General features: G+C 35.6%; 2 protein-coding genes across 3 annotated transcripts; both read left to right on the forward strand.

Annotated features, from left to right (window-relative positions):
- The first annotated feature begins 1,048 nt into the window (after positions 1–1,048).
- LOC140763844 (syntaxin-132-like) lies at positions 1,049–7,894 on the forward strand. Its single transcript, XM_073102208.1, has 13 exons — positions 1,049–1,323; positions 3,230–3,337; positions 3,440–3,496; positions 4,227–4,275; positions 4,400–4,488; positions 4,693–4,766; positions 4,862–4,904; positions 5,625–5,685; positions 5,815–5,840; positions 5,923–6,000; positions 6,150–6,230; positions 7,037–7,102; positions 7,531–7,894. The coding sequence occupies exons 1-13, from the start codon at positions 1,306–1,308 to the stop codon at positions 7,696–7,698; spliced, it is 918 nt and encodes a 305-aa protein (XP_072958309.1). The 5' UTR covers positions 1,049–1,305; the 3' UTR covers positions 7,699–7,894.
- Positions 7,895–8,925: 1,031 nt separating this feature from the next.
- On the forward strand, positions 8,926–16,039 carry LOC140763651 (rhomboid-like protein 15). 2 transcript variants are annotated; one of them, XM_073101935.1, is made up of 13 exons: positions 8,929–9,144; positions 10,354–10,519; positions 11,482–11,785; positions 12,199–12,231; positions 12,342–12,433; positions 12,535–12,608; positions 12,883–12,977; positions 13,063–13,138; positions 14,060–14,205; positions 14,746–14,797; positions 14,885–14,941; positions 15,463–15,537; positions 15,662–16,039. In XM_073101935.1, exons 1-13 carry the CDS (start codon positions 9,121–9,123, stop codon positions 15,665–15,667), a joined length of 1,200 nt encoding a protein of 399 aa, XP_072958036.1. In that variant the 5' UTR covers positions 8,929–9,120; the 3' UTR covers positions 15,668–16,039. The 2 variants fall into 2 exon arrangements, 1 of the variants encoding a protein (XP_072958036.1); XR_012104862.1 differs by lacking the exons at positions 15,463–15,537; positions 15,662–16,039 and having other exon boundaries at positions 8,926–9,144; positions 14,060–14,219.
- Positions 16,040–17,174: the final 1,135 nt, after the last annotated feature.

A 17,174-nucleotide genomic window follows, 5' to 3' on the forward strand; every position in this document is an offset into this window, starting at 1 on the left:
TGGTATTAGACTCCGAAATGTGGACCCTATTTAATTATATGATTCTAATCTAGTAATTATAGTTAGTTAATTATACATGCAACCCAAAAGACTAGCGATAGATATTTGCAGCTGTTAGTTTATATATATATATATATATATATATATATATATAACTTCGAGTAGCGCGTAAAACTGATAACTTTGTTAGGAAGAAGGATTGAAGAAAGATGTTACTCAACTGAGAAAGGCAGCGACTAGGGACGAAATAACTGCGATAAATAGTTTGTATATTGGTTTCATCACCGTCCATTAGGTAAACCGTCCATTAGGTAACTGTTGCATGCTGATGAATTATATATGACTTTTATGTTTTACTGAAGTATATGTCATTTTCATATGACATCAACATCAGCTTAGTGAGGCATTTTTAATCCATAAACATAACTCTATTAAGATTATTTTGTTTAAGGAGAGTGAATGATAACTCTATTAATTTCTTTTTTTCTTCTTTCTTAAGAAAAGTGGGCTACCCTCAAGTTTAAATTCATAAATGAGAGAAAAATTTATTAAGAATTAATTAAAAAAATTGGCAAGGAAGAGAAAACATAAAAAAAAAATTAAAGGAGACAATAGGAGAGAAGATAGACATCCACTTCATCCGACATCTCGATAATAGGTGAACAAATCGAATGATACTCAATTTCACTCCTTCGGAATTAAGGGGCCACTCAAATTTTTTTCACCTAATCGAAAGCCGTAGCCAAGCGTGAGATGGAAAAATTTCTTACAATCCTAAAATAGAAAGTTTTTCAGTATATAACAAAATAATGATGCAGGAGATTGGCATGGAAACTAGAAAGCTGCAAATTCTTTAAACAGACATGCATCATGAGCTCAACTGAGCTGCATTCCAGCTTGGATCCGGTGGTCAATGGGACCGCATCTCCCAACCCATTTGATTATGTCTCCCGAACCACTTTGTACCTCTCTGCCTCCTACTCGTATAGTCCTACCCATCTATTTTCCTCCAATCATGTATCACTTTACCAACTCTATTGTAGTCACCAGTTTAACATACGTACCTCCTAGGTAACAACTTAACATCTCCAGCCGCAGAGCTTCCTTTCCCCTCCTATACACCGGAGGGTTACCTTGCCCCGCCTACGCTTCTCTTCTCTCTTCCCCTCTCCTCTCCCTCTACATTGCGAACTCCTCCCCCTTTCCATTACTTGAATCTCTTCATCGCCTCGTTGGATTAGATCTCATTTCGAGACCTGAGGTCGAGATCTTGCCGTCTCAGAATCGTCTAACGCTGCTTTCGAGATGAATAATCTTCTATCGGTAAATCCATTCCGAAGAGAATCTTTGTTTCTGTTTGTGTTTTTTTTTTTTTGGGTCGTTTGATAGTTTGAGTTGGAGATCTGGGTATGTTGGAGATTTGCTGTCGTTTTCGCGTTGGAGTGGAATGTTTAGAAGAAAGTAGGATTGAGAAAAAGGGATGCGCCACTGTAATTGAGTTTTTATCTTTGAAATCGATGCATCTCGTTTGATTCGGTATTAGAAGGTGATTGGATTAACAAAGGTGCGATCTTTGTGAGAGCGATATTGTAAGAAGTTACAAAAATGAAAAGGAAAAATTGCATTGGCGACCAGGAAAAGATTGCCGTAACTTTGCAAGAGAAATATGGAGCAAGAGGAAGTAAATTTAATTCACGGAACTCTAAAAGATGTTCCTAAGGTCCTTCTCCTGATAGTGTTTCATAAGTGTGAAAGATATACTTGTAATTCATGGTCGAACTACACTCAAGATTTATTGTAACCAATTCTTTTTGCCAGAGATCTCTTGCTTGATAGCAGCTCTTGGTTCTCCATTATAAAGACCTCTTCTTTTCTGTTGCCAAAACATTATGACTTTAGTCTTTCAAGTTTTATGATATCATATAATGATTGATTGATCACATATCCTGCATCATCTGTTATTCAACGATAAAATAAAGACAGGATATCATATTATTTATTTTTCTGACTTTTGACCATGTATAATGCAAGACGATGAGTTGTGTGGTGACCTGCATTAGATTGCATTCCAGTTGATGGTTCTTGTATGATGAAAAATACATTCTATGAGTCAAAGCATAGTTTGTCTATTTATATTACATCAGACTTTAATCCCTGGTAGATTATACATTGAAGAGCACCTTCATTATGTTGTTATCTTTGCTCAAAGTAACAGATGAATCACTTAGACATAAATATTTACCACTTATAGATTCACATAGTGTGTAACTAATTTATGCTTTCCTAGAACTATCATGCCCTCTCAAAATCATCTACTCTGTATCAAAAACGACAAGATGGATTTTGCATTGCCTATATTTATCCCTGTGTTATGCTCCTGGAAGAGAAGGAAAAAAAAAATCTCATTATATCAAGTTAACCACCCCAATCTTCAAGTTATTAATTGTGAATCATAACCATCTCTCCTATCTAACTAATCTTTCCCCATCCACTTCCTAACATTAGAATCTCTTTCTCAATGTGAGATACTTGAGGGATTTGAAGTTGAGTCAGTATGACGTTTCAATCTTTATCATTGAACTTATAAACCGTACTTCAAGCTTTTATGTGCGATTCTTTCCATGTGCAATGGCATATCCCGAAAGCTAGCATCTCGTGAGACTAGCACTAATTTATCAGTTATATAAATTGCTAGATTCAGAATTTCAAAGTTCGGATGCAGGTGGATTTTATCTGAAGTTCATTTTCTTGTGCAAGAGTGCAAATATTTGCTTATTATTAGATATTGTATCAATATATGTGCTCAAAGACTAAAATTTTGGCTGATCAACCTTAAAAGTTGGACTACATGATTGATTTTTGAAGAATGTTGACCAACATTTGTAAGGCTAATTTGCCCTATATCTGATCACATACTTTCATCCTTCCTGTTGTGCCACATAGCATTTTTTGTTAATTTGAAACTATGTCAGGTCCGTGACTTGGTTCTTTACTGAAACAGACATTTAATCTTTTCAATAGAATCTTTAGGTACTTTCTTACATTCGCAGTTCCTTTTTCTGTTGGTCCATTGGTTGATGCAAGAAAAACTCTCTGTCCTTCCTGATTAGTTACTTTGGCCAGTATGAAGAAAATTTTGGCTGCACATATTCTCCTGGAACTTTCTTATAATATATGAAGATTCTCATTAATCTGTTTTTCTTCTCTTCTTAAATTTATTGTCTAACAGGATTCCTTTGAGCTCCCTCGAGGTCAGACTTCACGAGATGGAGACATTGAATTAGGGCATGGCCCCATGAACTCTGCAGAATTGGGACTGGAAGGTTTTTTCAAGCAGGTGTCTGAATATTTATTTGATTGATGATTTGTCAATGTCATCTAGATTCGTCTTTTACACTTTGTTCATTCCATGGTTCTGAGTTCCAACTATGTGCCTTAGGTTCAAGAAATTGAGAAACAAATTGAAAAGTTGTCTAAGCTGCTGAAGAAACTTCAGGTACATCACTTCATTGTTTTGGGTGCTTTCTTTCTGTTAGAGAAAATGCAGAGGAAATTCACCACTTATTTCTTACATAAGCTCTTCCGGCTTTCTAGGGATGCTGATTTTTTATTGTTATTTTTTTCATAACGAATATGGGACTGATTCCTTTTTGCTGTCGGATGTCTTTTCAATATTTTATTTCTTCATCTTTTGAAATTTTATGATTGTTAGGAAGGATATGTGAGCTTTACTTTTCTATGATACAAGTTGTCCTATAAAACATATTCATCAGATTCTACAAGATGAAAGTTTTTCTTTGTTACCTCTGGGCACCTAGATATGTAACCTATAAGATGTTGGATTTTGTATATGAATTCAATTCTGTCTAGTCCAACTGTATGAATCCATTCCGTCATCGTACCTCGCAGTTTTGTGACATTAAACAATGCATGCTTGCTTTTTTCTGGAAAAAGAAGATGTTTTTGACTCTATAATATAGTATGATCTTTACAAGTGATAACTTTGGCTGAAATGTAATATGGATATTGATTGTTGTGATATTCATTCCAAAAAGTTGTGTATTTTCTTGAGAGGTGCTTTATAATCTTCTTTTAGAAGAGATGACTCTCTATTTTGCTTATTCAAAAAGTTATATTAATTGCCTGAAAATTTATTCGTACTTTTCTGATCCATCAGATAGATGATACTTCATTGTGTAAAATTAACTTGTTAATTATGCTTGTAGACTGCAAATGAGGAGTCAAAGGCTGTTACCAAAGCAGCTGCTATGAAAGGTAGGCACATTTTATTCTTCAGCTAATTCAACAATTTTCAGGTTAGGCAAATATCACTTGTATATATAGTTACCTTATATTTTTGGAACACGATCTTCACCATTACGGGTACCATTTGTTTTAGCAATCAAGCAGCGGATGGAGAAAGATATTGATGAAGTGGGTAAAATTGCTCGTCTAGCAAAATCAAAGCTTGAAGAACTGGACAGAGATGTATGGCTTTTCTCTTTTAGTAGTCACAGAATACTGACATGACTACAAAAACATCAAAATTTTGTTTTTTGGTCTTACCGGATTCTTAATAAAATTGCTACAGTTATGTCTGTTTTATTTCTTCTCTTTTGGGTATTTCTTTCCCTATTGTTCTCTGCTTTCAAATGAGTCTTTTTTACTTTGGCTCATTGTACTTGGAACCAGAACTTAAGCAACAGACAGAAGCCAGGATGTGGGAAGGGGTCCAGCGTAGATCGATCCAGAACAGCAACTACTGCGTAATTTAGATGCTGTTTTCATTAATTTTATTTTATTTCTAAGAACAACAATATATGATCACATTCTCATGTACCAAGTTTGATGGTTATTGCAGGTCACTGAAGAAGAAGCTGAAAGAGCAGATGGATGATTTTCAGGTAACACCATTCTAAGTTCCCACGAAAATGACTAATTACATGATCAAATTAATTGGGACAGGGCTCTACTATTGTTATCCTTATTCCAAGTTTCTCAATTTACTTTGATTCATGCATTTCTTGTACGATTTCAAAATGATGTTTCAAGGTCTAAGGATAATGTCTAAGAAAAGCAATGCCAAAAAACCTCTGGTAAAGTGGGAAAAAGATAAAACAAAGAAGGACGTGGAAATGGCTATCACTTACACTTCCACTACCTAATTTAATACATCCAGGTTGTGCTAGGATGGTGAAAAATAGTTATTAATTGCACAATAATGGGAACTAGTTGAGAAACATATTCTATGGTGAAAGGAAATGGAGGAGAGAAAATTGAGAAATCTTATATAGGTAGTTTGCATTGGATTAATAAATTTTAGTGATAGGAAGAGAAAAGAAGTTCATAATGTACAGGTGTTATATCTTTTGAATGGCAGAAAAAAAAGAGAATGTGCACAGAGATTGCAGATATTTGCTTACAAAGATGTGTCTAACTGATCTAAATATTGGATGGATGATTAATTGCATTCAAAACCTAGGTACTAAAAACTTAAAGATCCTGAATGATAACCAGAGAGAACCATAAGTAAAATAATGATCTTCTCTATTAGTATCATCTTTTAGTAGAATAAATGTGATTTTCATAAAATTATTATTGCCTTTTCTTTACTTGCCCTGCAGGCTTTGAGGGAAACAATCCAGCAAGAATACCGGGAAGTTGTTGAAAGAAGGGTTTTCACAGGTTTACTCTGTTTTATGAAGTCAATCATGTATCGTTCAGCACGGAATGTTTCTTTCCTTTCTCTTGCAGGGCTAATTTTTGCATTTTCTTCTTTTTTGTTGTCTATTTTTCTGGATTTCTTACTAAAAGTGACCGGTAATCGAGCTGATGAAGAGGTAAAGTCATTATTTGCGAGTATTCAATTTGTGGAAGATCTATTGGAGCTTCTGCATGATTGTGTTACTTTTGCTCATACAGACAGTCGAACATTTGATCGAGACAGGACATAGTGAACAGATTTTTCAAAGTGCTATCCAAGGGCAAGGAAGAGGCCAGGTTAGTTAGTTTCAGTTTGTTGTATTATTCTCTTTCTGATATCCTCTGACTGGTCAAGAGTACATCCATAATTTGATCAAGAATCTAGTATATTTGCTGTAATTCAAGTATAGATATAGGTAACATTATAACCTTGTTGCTTAATGCAGGTAATGGACACACTTGCTGAAATACAGGAGCGCCATGACACTGTAAGGGAACTAGAGCGGAAGCTTCTTGAACTGCAACAGGTAATTCTCTTCATGTGAATGTTGAAAATCTTTGCCAAGTAAACAAGCTTCTTCACCACTTGAGGTGAACTAAAGTTTGGGTAAGGAAGGTTTAATGAACTTTAGCTAATATTATTCTAAATTGTGCTCAATCAGTATAAATGTGGTCTTCATCATTTTCATGGAACTTCAGACGCAGATAATACCCTTGATTGTTGTTATGCTTGAATCATTGTATGTCTTGTGGTTCCATGCTATAGACTAGAGGAGACTATCTCATTATCTGCACAACATCCTTGGCATAGTAAGTTGCAGAATAGCTTGTTGTTCCCTTAGACAAGAGCTGTGTTACCTTTGCATGGAGAGCCTTGGATAGAGATGAACATGATAACTGAACTATGTGACCTTTAGATTTTGGTGAACGAGTGCAATTTTGGTCCAGTAATATGTGGCAATATATGAGATTGCACTATGGTTGGATGCAATTCTTATTAAACTTAGAACAGACAGGAGTCAGTTATTTACCAAAAGGCTGTATCTTACTCATGGATTCAAAGAATTTTGTTTCACTGGGCACAAAATTTTCACTTTGCAGTGTAACTCAACACCCTTGACTTTCATGTACTGACTACTGACTCTACCATACTGTGATCAAGGACTGATTGCTCAGCCTCTCCATGGTTATATTTGAGTATAATATCTTCAAGCACATACATGTATAGTCAGCACTGTTCTATTGCCACATAGGGAAGAACATAGCATTGCTCATATGGTTTTCCCATGAAGTTTGCTTGCTAATATTGTTAATATGTTTGTATGTGCTGTAGATATTCCTTGATATGGCAGTACTTGTTGAGGCTCAAGGAGACATGCTGGATAACATTGAATCTCATGTAAGAATGAGCATTTCCATGTACTCAGCAACATTTCTCATTTTAAAGGTTTCAAATGTCCCCTTTAATTTGGGAAACCCATGTCATTTCTCAAGTTCATGGATTTTAATGCAAGCATGACTAGTCAAATTCCTTATTGTAGTGATATTAGTTTGAAGTCTCCAAAGGTTCCTATTTTTTGTCTATCTATATTCCTTAGAGAATATCCGTGGAGAATAAGAAAAGTATTAAAATTTAACTTATTGTATTTGGAAAAGTGTAAGATGGGGTTAAGCATATCATTGGTCTCATAAGAGGGTATCCATGGAGGTAGTCATTGAACTGGTGGTGAAATAATTCTTGACAATAACAGAGTAGTACAATCATTCTTTTCATGTATTAATGCTTTAACTTTTTTATTTAACTATTCTGTGATGCATCCTTTGAAGGTTTCAAGTGCTGTCGACCATGTGCAATCTGGGACAGTTGCTCTCCAGAAGGCGAAGAGGCTACAGAAGAACTCTCGCAAGTGGATGTGCATAGCAATAATTATCCTTCTCTTAATTGCTGTGATCACCGTTGTGGCTGTGATAAAACCTTGGAGCAAGGGCAATTAGGATGTTTCTCATGTATATCAGTGTGATACATTACTTATCTCTTATGTGCAATAGATATATGTTTCAAAGATGCCAGCTTTGTGTACATTTCTGTGAGACTGGAACTCTTTTTCCTTCTGTTCTTGAGCACATTTATTATAGCAAAATGGACCCTATTCAGGTAATAAAATGAGGTCTGCGGTCTGCCGGTTTGTGATTTCTGTTGTTAATCAAGTTACAATAACTATTTCTGTAGCTTAGTAGATGTTTTTTTTTTTGGTTAACTCTTTGCGTAATTATTATAATCTTGAATTAGTTCTCAAGCTAATCTTGGTCCATTGTTGATTGGAAACTTTAGTTGTGGTTGTTTCCAGGTGGGCAATATAAACCCATTATCCCATACTTGGGCCTTCTATAATCGGATCGAGGACCCGAATCTGCCCAATTTGTATCATATGGAGCTAACATTAAACTACGAAGCCAGTTAAAGGAATTCCCTCAAATTACTTTTGTTTGGATTTAAATGAAGAGGAGAATGTAAGAAAATAGGAGGTATTGATTAAGCTACGCATGCTTGTTTGTTTCTATTCCCCCCAAATCGATCATATGCCTTGGGTTTTCTTCATGCCCAGTGTATAATATTTCTAACACATTACCTTGTCTACTTATCCAATCTAGACTAGTCTCATAACAAAGTCAAATCGACCGGTTTCTAATTGGTACTGCTTAGCTCTTGCCCGACCCGCTTACAAAAGAAATACATGGTACATCCAACAGGCAAATAGCACAGTAGGATTTAATCTGAGATTATGATATAGGGTTTCGAACGCCCAGTTGACTGGTATACCAGGTTATCAAATCAGCTGCGCCGGTGGAAATTAACTATTAGTTTTTTTTTTCTTCATATATGTATATATATTCTCTCACTCCTTTATACATATTTATCTTCTAAATTATGAAAACCCTCTAAAAGTGTGGAATGCTTTATTTTACCCTCAGCATTTTTTATCTAAAATACAAATAAAATGGTGATTGGAGGCTTAAAATCAATCACTTGACAGTTGGCACTGGCATAATATATTGTTTTAAAAAAGATAATGGATAATTAAAAGAAAATGAGCATTTTGAGGATTTTTTATTTTAATTTTTTTTAAAAAGTTCGACTTGTTAGGAAAAACAAAGGAGTGGTGTAGGTAGAATTAGAAATGGCCAACAGTTTAGGATCCAGATGTAATTATCCCTTTACTTCTCTTCAAACCCTCGGCAAGTCGTGCTTCTCGCGTGCTCTTGAAGGTTCGAAAGGTCCGTACCGTCACTCGTTGCCACGGGAGAAGAACTCGAGCAAGCAATAAAAGCGTAAGATTTAAACCACTGCTGCAAAATAAACGAAGAGGAGCGGTGCAAAGGAAGAGATCAACGGACGAAGGCAGCCTCTCGAGCGAGATGAGGTCTAACATCGTTACCGAGGTAAGATCCTTTCGATCAATCCAGTTTACCCTTGCGGTAGATCTGGTCGTCCCTGGCCTCTCTTTGTCACTCGGTTCTTTTTGGATCGGATACAATTTTAATCGTAAATTATGCATTTCTCTCTTCTTTTATCTTCTTTGGATGTTTGTAAGAATGCAATTGCTAATTGAAGGGTTCGCGCTAGCTATTATTGAACTTGTGGTCTATGGTTATGCTTGTAAACTCTTGTGAAATGAGAGTTTTACATGAATCAATTAGTCGCAATGATTAACAGAACAGAGAAAGGCTGGGTGCGCTATCTAGTATCAGTGAAATTGGTTCCATGATGCTTAGTTTTCGAGAGAAATCTAAATTAGCGCCTTACAACCCAATACTAGATTTTTGCGTTATTTTAGGTCATGAAATTCCAGTCTCCAAGTTTCAGTGACAAACTTAATTGATGAGCCAAGTTGTTGAAGGGGATCAGCATGTAGTGTGAAATGCTCTATCAATGTATGTTATAATTCAGCGGGTTAGATCTGAAGTGATCATTAATTGGTTCATATTGCAGTGATGATCTTAGGAGATTGACCCATCAATCTATGAGTTTACAGTGACCAGTCCCTTGTAGACAAGGCTTTTGATTTATTAGTGCTAATCTTAGATTCACACTATCAAGATTCAACCTCTAAAAAAGTTTCCCTGGAAATCTCTGAAATGATGAATTTAGCATTAGATGGGTGATATGGCATCTCAATGTTTTCACAAGTCATTAACTTGGGATAAGTTATTAGCTTCTTACTAGATGGGTGATATGACATCTCAATGTTATTAGTTGGGTAATGTGGATTTCTTTTTTCTAATGTTAGGTCCTTTCTTGAGAAGTGTCCATTAGATGATTTCCTACTTAGTTATTTCCACTTGGTTACAAGATATACCAATTGGCAAAATTTGAGATTCTCCTTTTCATAAAATAATAATAATAATGGAGAGATAACTCATGTAGAACATATTATTTTGTTACTTAATTGGCCAGTGAAAAACTCCAAAGTCTGGAAAAAAAGGATAAAATATTTGATAACTTACGCATGTTTCACAATTAACCTATATTCATGGTATGCCAATTGTTGCTGTTTGAAGATTACTTTTATGGTTGTTATATTGTATAACATTTCTTCTTTATTCTTTTGTTCTTGTTTTGCCTTGTTAATGCTGCTTGTTGATCTGTAGGCTGGACTACCAACTAGATTTAATCAATTGTGGGCTAGTATTCCCTTCATTACTTCTGGTGTTGTTATAGTCTGTGGAATCATTTACTTGGTATGCCTACTGGTTGGATATGACTCCTTCGTTGAGATATGCTTCTTGCCTTCTGCAGTGGTTTCACGGTTTCAAGGTATGCTTTACACATGCACACACAATGTGAATAAAGGGGTTAATACTTAGATGTTTTGCAATTTACGTAGTCTCCTTGCCATGATCTACTGTGTTTATTTTATTGTTGCTGAAAAGTTCTAATTTCAAAATTCAAACCAATTGAAAAGTCAAGGAAATGCTACAATCAGTTTGAAGGACTTTTGTATTCTGTGGCCATATGGTGTCACAAAGTTCTTTTCTTCTCAAACATCTTTGAGTAACACCACAGCACCTTCCATTCCAAATAAAATGAAGTATGCCAAGCTTCCAATAAAACTGATCTCTTGGAAGGTCCCATAAGATAATAGCCTAGTATTTAGAGGTTTATCTTCAATGGTGGAATTTCAAATTTCATTCCTAGTTCTGATATGTCACTTATTACCTTATGATGAATCAGAGTCCTATTATTTTAATGCAGTATTTCCGGTGTTATTATCTCCCTAGGCCCCCTGTTGGCGGGAGTCTCATGCACTTGGAGTCTTGGAGTGTAATTGTCTCCCTTGGCATGCTTATTTATCATTTCTGCACTTAATAATTACAGAAAGTTGGGATAATACTATGATGATGCCATGTTACTAGTATGTTTGTCTTGTATCTGCTTAGCTATATCAATTAGTATATTTGCCAAACATATTTGAATTGTGCTCTAATGTCCTCTCTTGATAACATTGTTTTAACCTGTGAGACTTCTATAGGAAGTTAGGAACAAGCTGTAGTATTATGGAGCAGTACTTTAAAATCTCATGGTTTTACATATAGGTACTATTTGGCATCTTGGAATCTATATTTTGACAAAATGGTAGAAAATGTATGAAATGTGTTAACGTTGAGTATTTGATAACTTTTCTCTGCATTTAACCTTCAGTATGAGATGTGTTATTAATACATAATGTTATAATGTTATCTTCTATCTAGATTTAACATTCTTTCTGTTTTTTCCAGTATACAGGTTTTATACATCTGTTCTATTTCATGGGTCTCTGCTTCATGTTCTTTTCAACATGTTGGCTTTGATACCCTTGGGTACGGAATTGGAAAGAATTATGGGATCAGTCCGCCTTTTTTACTTGATATTCTTGCTTGCTACAACCAATGCTGTTTTCCATCTCATTATTGCTTTGCTGGTTGCTCACAATCCTTTACACTCTTATCCATTTCTCATGAATGAATGTGCCATCGGCTTTTCTGGAGTCATTTTTTCAATGATTGTCATAGAGACAAGCTTGAGTGGAGTGCAATCTAGAAGGTGAGTAGTTTTACGGCAATCTGGACCACTTACTTTGCTCTTTTTTCATGAATAGTTGAATACAATCTTGTGACTAGGAACAGTAGACCCTTCCACTTAATTTCTGCTGACGAATTATAGTTTGTCAAGCACGTCCTAAGGAGCAAAACTCTTTATTATTAAGAGCTTACGACTTTACTAATTACGAAGTAGTGTTTAGCCACCAGATGGAGTCATTAGTGTTTATTATTTAATAGATGCATTTGTGCTGCTTTAATTATTAGGGGAAGGATTGATTAGCATTCAACTTATACATAAGTAATGCATATCAAATTAAAAAATTGTTTGTTGCCATGTAACATTTCATCATCCTTTCATCTTGTGGCATCACTCCCTTTTTGTTGAGGTATTCTTTTTTTCCTTCCTTTTTGCAGTGTGTTTGGTCTCTTCAATGTTCCTGCCAAATGGTAAACACATACATCTCATAGAATTCAAATTTATCCATATTTTTCAGTCTCTAGATTTTTGGACCAATAAATGTCAAAATCTTAATCATGAAATGAGATATTTTCTTCAGGTATGCATGGATTCTGTTGATACTGTTCCAATTTCTAGCTAGCAACGTTTCATTGTTGGGACACTTGTGTGGCATCTTATCTGGGTTTGCATGTTTGTTCTTTGATTTCCCTGTAATCTGCTATGCTTTCTTAGAGATACATCCTCATGGTCATTATGCTTACAGATCTTGTTTCTTTTTTTTTCAATCTCAGACACTTATGGATTGTTCAAGTACTTTTTACCGGGGCCATCCTTTTACTCTGCCATAGAGAGCTCCTCAGTGCTAGTAAGTTCTTTTAACTGATTTATATAGATGAGCTTAAAAAACTTATCTGCATTAAGAAGCTGGAAGGTTATGCACTAAATAGAAATGAATGGAGGAGAACAGTTTATATATCTGACCCCAAATAGTTTATACTAAAGGCTCGGTAGTTTTTTTCTTTTTGTTGCTGCTGTCCTAATCTCCTCATTTACCGCTACAAATAGGCCTTCTGAAAATGGTTCATCTCTAATATGGTGCTGCCGATGATATGCTAGAATTGAATATTTTGATTTTTCAGTCAGCTTGTGTTAGACGTCCTGGATTTATTTTATGCACTGGAGGGACTACATATGGTCAGCTTCCTACATTTTCCAATGGTACTCCCACACCGAGGTATATACATCTAACTATCTAAGATTTTCTTGTCGGCCAATTTTTAAGTATAATGTTACAATCTATTACTTCATTTTCAATACAGCATCTCTTTAATTCCCGGAAACCTATGGAGAAATATTTCTTCATGGATGCCACAGAGGGAGACATCAACAGATCAGGTAAGGAAGATGACTATAATTTCCAGCACCCTTTACATAGACTCTAGTTTTTTCTTGTCTTCCCTTTTGGGTTTGTTTGGTTGATGGAAAATAAGAAAGGAAAGTGACAATTTTCTGGAAGTCCCCCATTTTATAGTGTTTAGATTGAGAAAGTGGATTGGAAAATGAGTTTCGCCACTTCCCACAACTACCTATATTATCTAAGTTTAGCTCGTTCTACTTCCTCTTTTAAAGGGAGTCCTCACTAATTGCAACAATTACCCACTTCTATCAATTATCAAACACTTCCATTTTTTATAGAACAATAATAAGTCTTATTAGAAGTGACTTCTTCAGAAAATTTCACTTCCTAAAATCACTTTCTTTCCTTCATTTCTTTATTTACCAAGCACACCCTTATCGAGAGCGCATTTTATGTTGCTTGAAGGTACTTATTTTTCACTCTTGTCTTGATTTAGGCTTTGCAAGATTTAGTGGAAAAAGTTTTGCATATTGCTTAGTCAGTAGGAAGGGCAAGGAAATACTTCAGAATATTGAATGATGTAGATTATATTTCTTTTCTTGTACGCTGAAGAACTATTACTGTCCATAGGCCTTTTGTGTTAATCGTAAAAGTTGACATTCTTAATACATCTTCTGTATTTTGTCGTCTTTAGTCCTTCATTCTTCCTTTTCTAGGAAGACTTCTTAGTTCTGCAGAAAATCAGTTCCAGCTTATCAGCTGCTTCTGGAAGTTCACATTCTAGATAATAGACTGTAGAAACCTATTTATTTTACCCCTTTGCGTAATGGCTGATAAGCACATTCCATTTGTCACTTTGAGTTATATTCAACATGCACTCTGTTTTCTTTGTAAAATATATATTTGAACATTTAAGCCATATCCATGCTTCTCAGGCATATTATTGTTCTGTATTGTAGCCAGCACAAGATCCCAGATTTCCTGGGAGGGGAAGGTCTCTTGGTTCTGCAAGAAATCATCCAAATACTACAGATTCTGACTTGAGCTTGCAAGCTAGATTGTTGGATAACACAATGCCAAGCCAACCCCTAGTACCAGATGCACGGTAACACAATTATGGTGTGGTTCCTTTATTTATTTACTTTGCAAATTTCTGGGCTACTTTGAAGTTGTACAGGAGAATAAAAGTAAAAATTTGAAGAGAAAAACAGGGAAAAGAAAGAGAATTACTAGCTTCTAAATTGAGCTAAAGTTCAAATTTAGTTTATCAATTATATTCCTATACTTGAGTCATTTGTATCTTTTTGAAGTTTGAAGTATTAATGCTGTTGTATTTTCCCTCAAAACCATTGTTTCTTTCTTCATGGATCCCTATAGACTTGGTACTTGTTTGTATACCGCTTACCACCGTTTGTTATTTTCAGCATGGATATTATCCTCTAGAGTCTAGACCTTAGTTTTCTTGCATTAGTGCCCCTTGCATTGGTGCCCCTTCTTAAGTTGAAGAGATGAAATTCCCCATTGTTTTGTATATATAAGTATAACTATCAGTCATCGGTATTTCTTATTACATATATAGTGCTGTTTGCATTGCATATTGTATGGAAAGTAAATGTTTTTCATTTCCAATATGTTGTAATATTAGGCATTCAACTGTGGGTACTGACGGAATTGATGGATCAGCAGTGGCCAACCAGGTTCTTTTTTCTAATCTAATAATCTCTTTTATATATTCTGTACAGTTCATTATCATTGATGACTTTCTATGCTGTATCTGTTTCTAGGGTGTTGATACCTTTGAGGAAGAGCTTAAGAAGCTTGCAGCGATGGGCTTTGAAAAGGTGCTGTGTGACACTCTTTGCTTAATTTTAAAATTGTTATTGTATCTCATTACCTTATTGCAATATATTACCTGATGTCTTAATTTTAAAGTTGGCTTTCAGAATCCGAGTTCATGCTCTATAGTCTGTATCTTCTTATAAGCAATCATCTACTCAATTCCATTTATCAGCAAGGAAATAAGTAGAAGTGAAATATGTTCCAGATCGCCTACATTCAGATTCTCTAGATTAGTAAGAATCTGTTTTTAGATGCAAATATCTGTCAAGCTGACATAAAGCTTGCCACTTTATCCAGAAAGAAGTTGCATTTGTCACCCATTAAATCTACGCCCCCCCCCCCCCCCCCCCCCCCCCAAACACCTGACTGGAAACACACTCAACCATCTGTGTATTCATGGTCTTCCATTAAGCTGATTTTGCACGTCAGAATCTCAGTGTTGCCATTTTCTTTTGCCCTTTCCTGTACGTCGTAATACTGTTCCCATTGAAATATTGATATGGTTCATGTGATCTTGTTGCAGACCCAGGCTGAAGTTGCTCTCACTGCTGCCGATGGAGATCCCAATGTTGCTATTGAAATTCTCATGAGCCAACAGGCATGTATCTTTCTGCCATCTTTACTTTGCCCAAGTGGTGGCCAAGTATAATGCCCTTTTAACTTATAATTGATCACTATTCTGTAACTTAACGACTGATCAACCATTCTGTTTATCCTTGCAGAGGTAGAGAAGAATGATGAACTCTGTAACTGTCTAGATGTTTGTAAAGGACATAGAAGCAATGAAGTTTTCTTCTGTTGACCCTTTAGAGGATTGATTGGACCTGCTGCAAGAATTCCTTCCATTATATTGGATTATACTTGAAAAGTCCTGACGTGCTGATGTTTATTGAACAATGAATCGTGAAAATTCTTTGAAGGAGTCGAAGGAAAGAGTCTTCTAGTTCAAAGAATTGTGGTACAATGAATTAATGTTTCCTTTCGTGTTGTATCAGAATTTTACGAAGTTGTCCTTTGTACTCCAGTTAACCATCAGTGTTTTGACTATGTGAAGAATTGATATAATGGAACAGGAATGCGAGGTTTATAATCTGTTCTAATTTTCCTAATCAGTCATTTTCATATCTCATCTTTACAATTAATCCCTAGCGTAAGGCCATAAGCATCATAGTTATTTTCTAATGAGTATTTAACCAAACTAAATGATTCATCTTCTAAACTAAATACTCTGAAGGGTTTATTTTGTACATACCATCATGTGAGCCCAGTAAATAAAACATGGAACTTATCAGAATTTTATGCTAATACTTTTGATGCTTTATTTTAAATATAAAATATTGATCTGATTAACGCTCTATATATGTATAAATACTGGTAAGTTCAACTTTCTTACGTCGAGATTGAGATGGCAGCTGATTATGTAACTGTATCCCAAAAGTTTGTGCCGAGAAACAGTGCAACCATTTTGTTTTCTCTGTGATCTCTGTCTACCCTGCAATGCTCGAACCAATATGATGCTCCTTAAACTTAGGCTACCTGCCTTATTATGCCTATGACTTTTGCCCGTGAAGCATCGTCTCGACCAAAAAATTCTACCAAAGTGACTAATCTCGTCATGCATCTTATGATTGACCGTTTGACTTGCTTTGGCTAGAGAAATGTCTTGACATTTGACATGCTTATCATGATTGAGTCCATATCGGGCTCATCCTTGCTTTGCTCACTCTTTGAGATCTAATCTTTTATCTAGATTTTTTGCGCGTCCTCCCTTCAAGCGAGAGGGTAAGACGATTGCAAAAGGTGGAAGAGTGGATGAGATGCTGCACTCAAGCGCGTCCTCAGATATGTGTCAACTTATTAATCACAAGCTTTCATAAAAGTTAGCATGGATCTAACAACGCGCTCTCATCAACTCACATAGATCGATCAAATACTAATTCCCAAATCCCAATCCAGTTAACGATTTAAATGGGACACCGTAAAATTTGAAAACAGTATCATATGAAGAGGGGTCACATACTCACATTGCAAATGGAGAAATGAGACAACTTGACTTTTTATTTATTTATTTTTTTTTTGCTGTTGGTTTGTTTCTCATTAATAAGAGAGAGAGAGAGAGAGAGAGAGAGAGAGAGAGAGAGAGAGAGAGAGAGAGAGAGAGAGAGAGAGAGTCTGAAGTCTTGGTATTGGTAGATGACAATTGCATTATTGGTAGATGACAATGGATTATGAGGG

Source organism: Typha angustifolia, chromosome 7 (assembly GCF_048772165.1).
Source record: "Typha angustifolia cultivar Huaian chromosome 7, ASM4877216v1, whole genome shotgun sequence".
In the NCBI taxonomy this organism is placed as follows: domain Eukaryota; kingdom Viridiplantae; phylum Streptophyta; class Magnoliopsida; order Poales; family Typhaceae; genus Typha; species Typha angustifolia.